The sequence below is a fragment of the Aedes albopictus genome, chromosome 3, assembly GCF_035046485.1.
Source record: "Aedes albopictus strain Foshan chromosome 3, AalbF5, whole genome shotgun sequence".
In the NCBI taxonomy this organism is placed as follows: Eukaryota; Metazoa; Arthropoda; class Insecta; order Diptera; family Culicidae; genus Aedes; species Aedes albopictus.
The window spans coordinates 285,322,975-285,324,853 of NC_085138.1; the positions used below are offsets into that span (position 1 = coordinate 285,322,975).

Below are 1,879 nucleotides of genomic sequence, written 5' to 3' on the forward strand. Positions count from 1 at the left end.
GCATCGCCTGACTCACCAAACTCGATAGTTATATTCACCACAAATAGTTGGGAGAGCAATTGAGAGTTTGGTTCTGCCGAGGGGTCTTACGACGTGATAATAATTTCTTGAGTATCACGATAGCTATAATTTAAAATTACATCTCTCATTGTCATCAAAGTCGACCCAATTGAATTGTGATGATTCTAAAATGATAAACGATAAGATGAAGATTATACTCATAAAAAATCCTCATTTAAAATACTTACCAATTACAAATTACGATATCAAGATTGTTATAGGATACCTCAGGTAGGCCAAAAGAAGGAGTTTAGGCCGACTGGAGAGTTCAACAAGCTCCCGGGAAAAAGCGATGATTCGCCACCTCAAAGAACGTGTCAGTTGACATACTGACGCCAACTTTAAGCTTCTTTACTTTAACGTACTTGTTAGGGGCCTGACCATAAATTACGTAAACTCTTAGGGGGGAGGGTCAGGCCAAAGTCCCCGGTGCTTCTTTCGGTGGACTTCTAGCTACGGAAGCGCAGTACTTGCATGCCTTCACGTACTGGGCGATCTCCTCGTCTATCGATAGCCAATATACGTAGCTCCTCGCCAATGCTTTCATTCGTAGAATTCCGGGGTGTCCCTGGTGTAACTGTCGCAGACATCGTTGCCGATGCTTCTCGGAAATCACCAAGCGTTCTCCGAAAATGATGCACTTCCCAACGGTGCACAGTGAATCTCGTCTTCCATTGAGCCGACGTATTTCTGGATCCACGATCTTCGCCTCTTCCAGCCAGCCTTCTCGAAGGTACCGGTACATCTGTTCATCGGATTGCGTCTCCTGTTTCACCGATTTGAAACTGAGCGGAAGGTAGCTTACTGCTTCATCCACCATAAACCGCAAATCCTCCTCCAGAATCACGCTCGCAATCCTCGTCAGGCTTGGCGTGGTTGTTGATCAGCCTCGACACGACATCGGCATTCCCGAACTTCTCCGTTTGCACATACTCGATGGTGAAGTCGTACAATAGCAACGTCAGCGCCCAGCGCTGAAGATGGTTCGCCGTGTACACCGGAATACCCTTCCATGAGCCGAAGATCCGGACCAAAGGTGTGTGGACGGTCTGCAAACGAAACTTCCTGCCAAAAATCATGTTGTGGAGTTCCAACAAACACCTCTGACAGTCCTTTGCAATCTGGCTGGCTGCAGCCCATCTCCGTCTTCGTAGGCGTTCGTGTCGCGTGCTGAACCACCTTCACTGAACCGTCGGGGAACCTATGGCTGATAGTCACACCGACGCCAATCGATGACGCATCCGCCGAAACGATGATCCCTCGTCGCAGATGTTAGTGGGTCAACAGAAGGTCGGAACCAAGGATCACCTTGAACCGGTCGAAGGAACGCTGACACTCAGTGGTCCAACGGATCTCTCCTTTTACCTTCAGCAGCTCGTCGAGCGGGAATCGAAGCGTGTGCCTCGGCGTGCGCATATTGGGTATGAACTTTCCGTAATAATGTATTGCGCCCAAAAAAGAACGAACTCCGCTGACGTCCTTTGGCAGGCAGCATCTGGATCGCTTCGATATTTCCCGAGGCTGGCCGTATTCCGTGTCGATCACAGAATGCCCCAGATTGCGGATTTGGCTCTTCCCTAAACTACACATCTCCGCTCGGATGGCGAATTCAAACTCCTGGATCCGCTGCTGCACCGCACAAAGATTCCTGTTGTGGTCTTCTTAGTCGACGCCGCCAACAACAATGTCATCCAGGTAGCCGCTCACCCCTTTCAATTCGACCAACATCGTGTCGATCAGTTGTTGAAATGCTCCGGGTGCAGTTTTTACTCCCGACAAAAGGCGCTTGTAGCGGTACAGTCCACGATGCGTGATGATC

At 49.4% G+C, this 1,879-nt stretch overlaps 1 protein-coding gene across 1 annotated transcript; it reads right to left on the reverse strand.

Annotated features, from left to right (window-relative positions):
• Window positions 1-472: 472 nt before the first annotated feature.
• On the reverse strand, window positions 473-1,139 carry LOC134290761 (uncharacterized). The gene is made up of 2 exons (XM_062857956.1): window positions 885-1,139; window positions 473-826 (listed from the first exon to the last, which is right to left on the reverse strand). Exons 1-2 carry the CDS (start codon window positions 1,137-1,139, stop codon window positions 473-475), a joined length of 609 nt encoding a protein of 202 aa, XP_062713940.1.
• Between the last annotated feature and the right edge of the window lie 740 nt (window positions 1,140-1,879).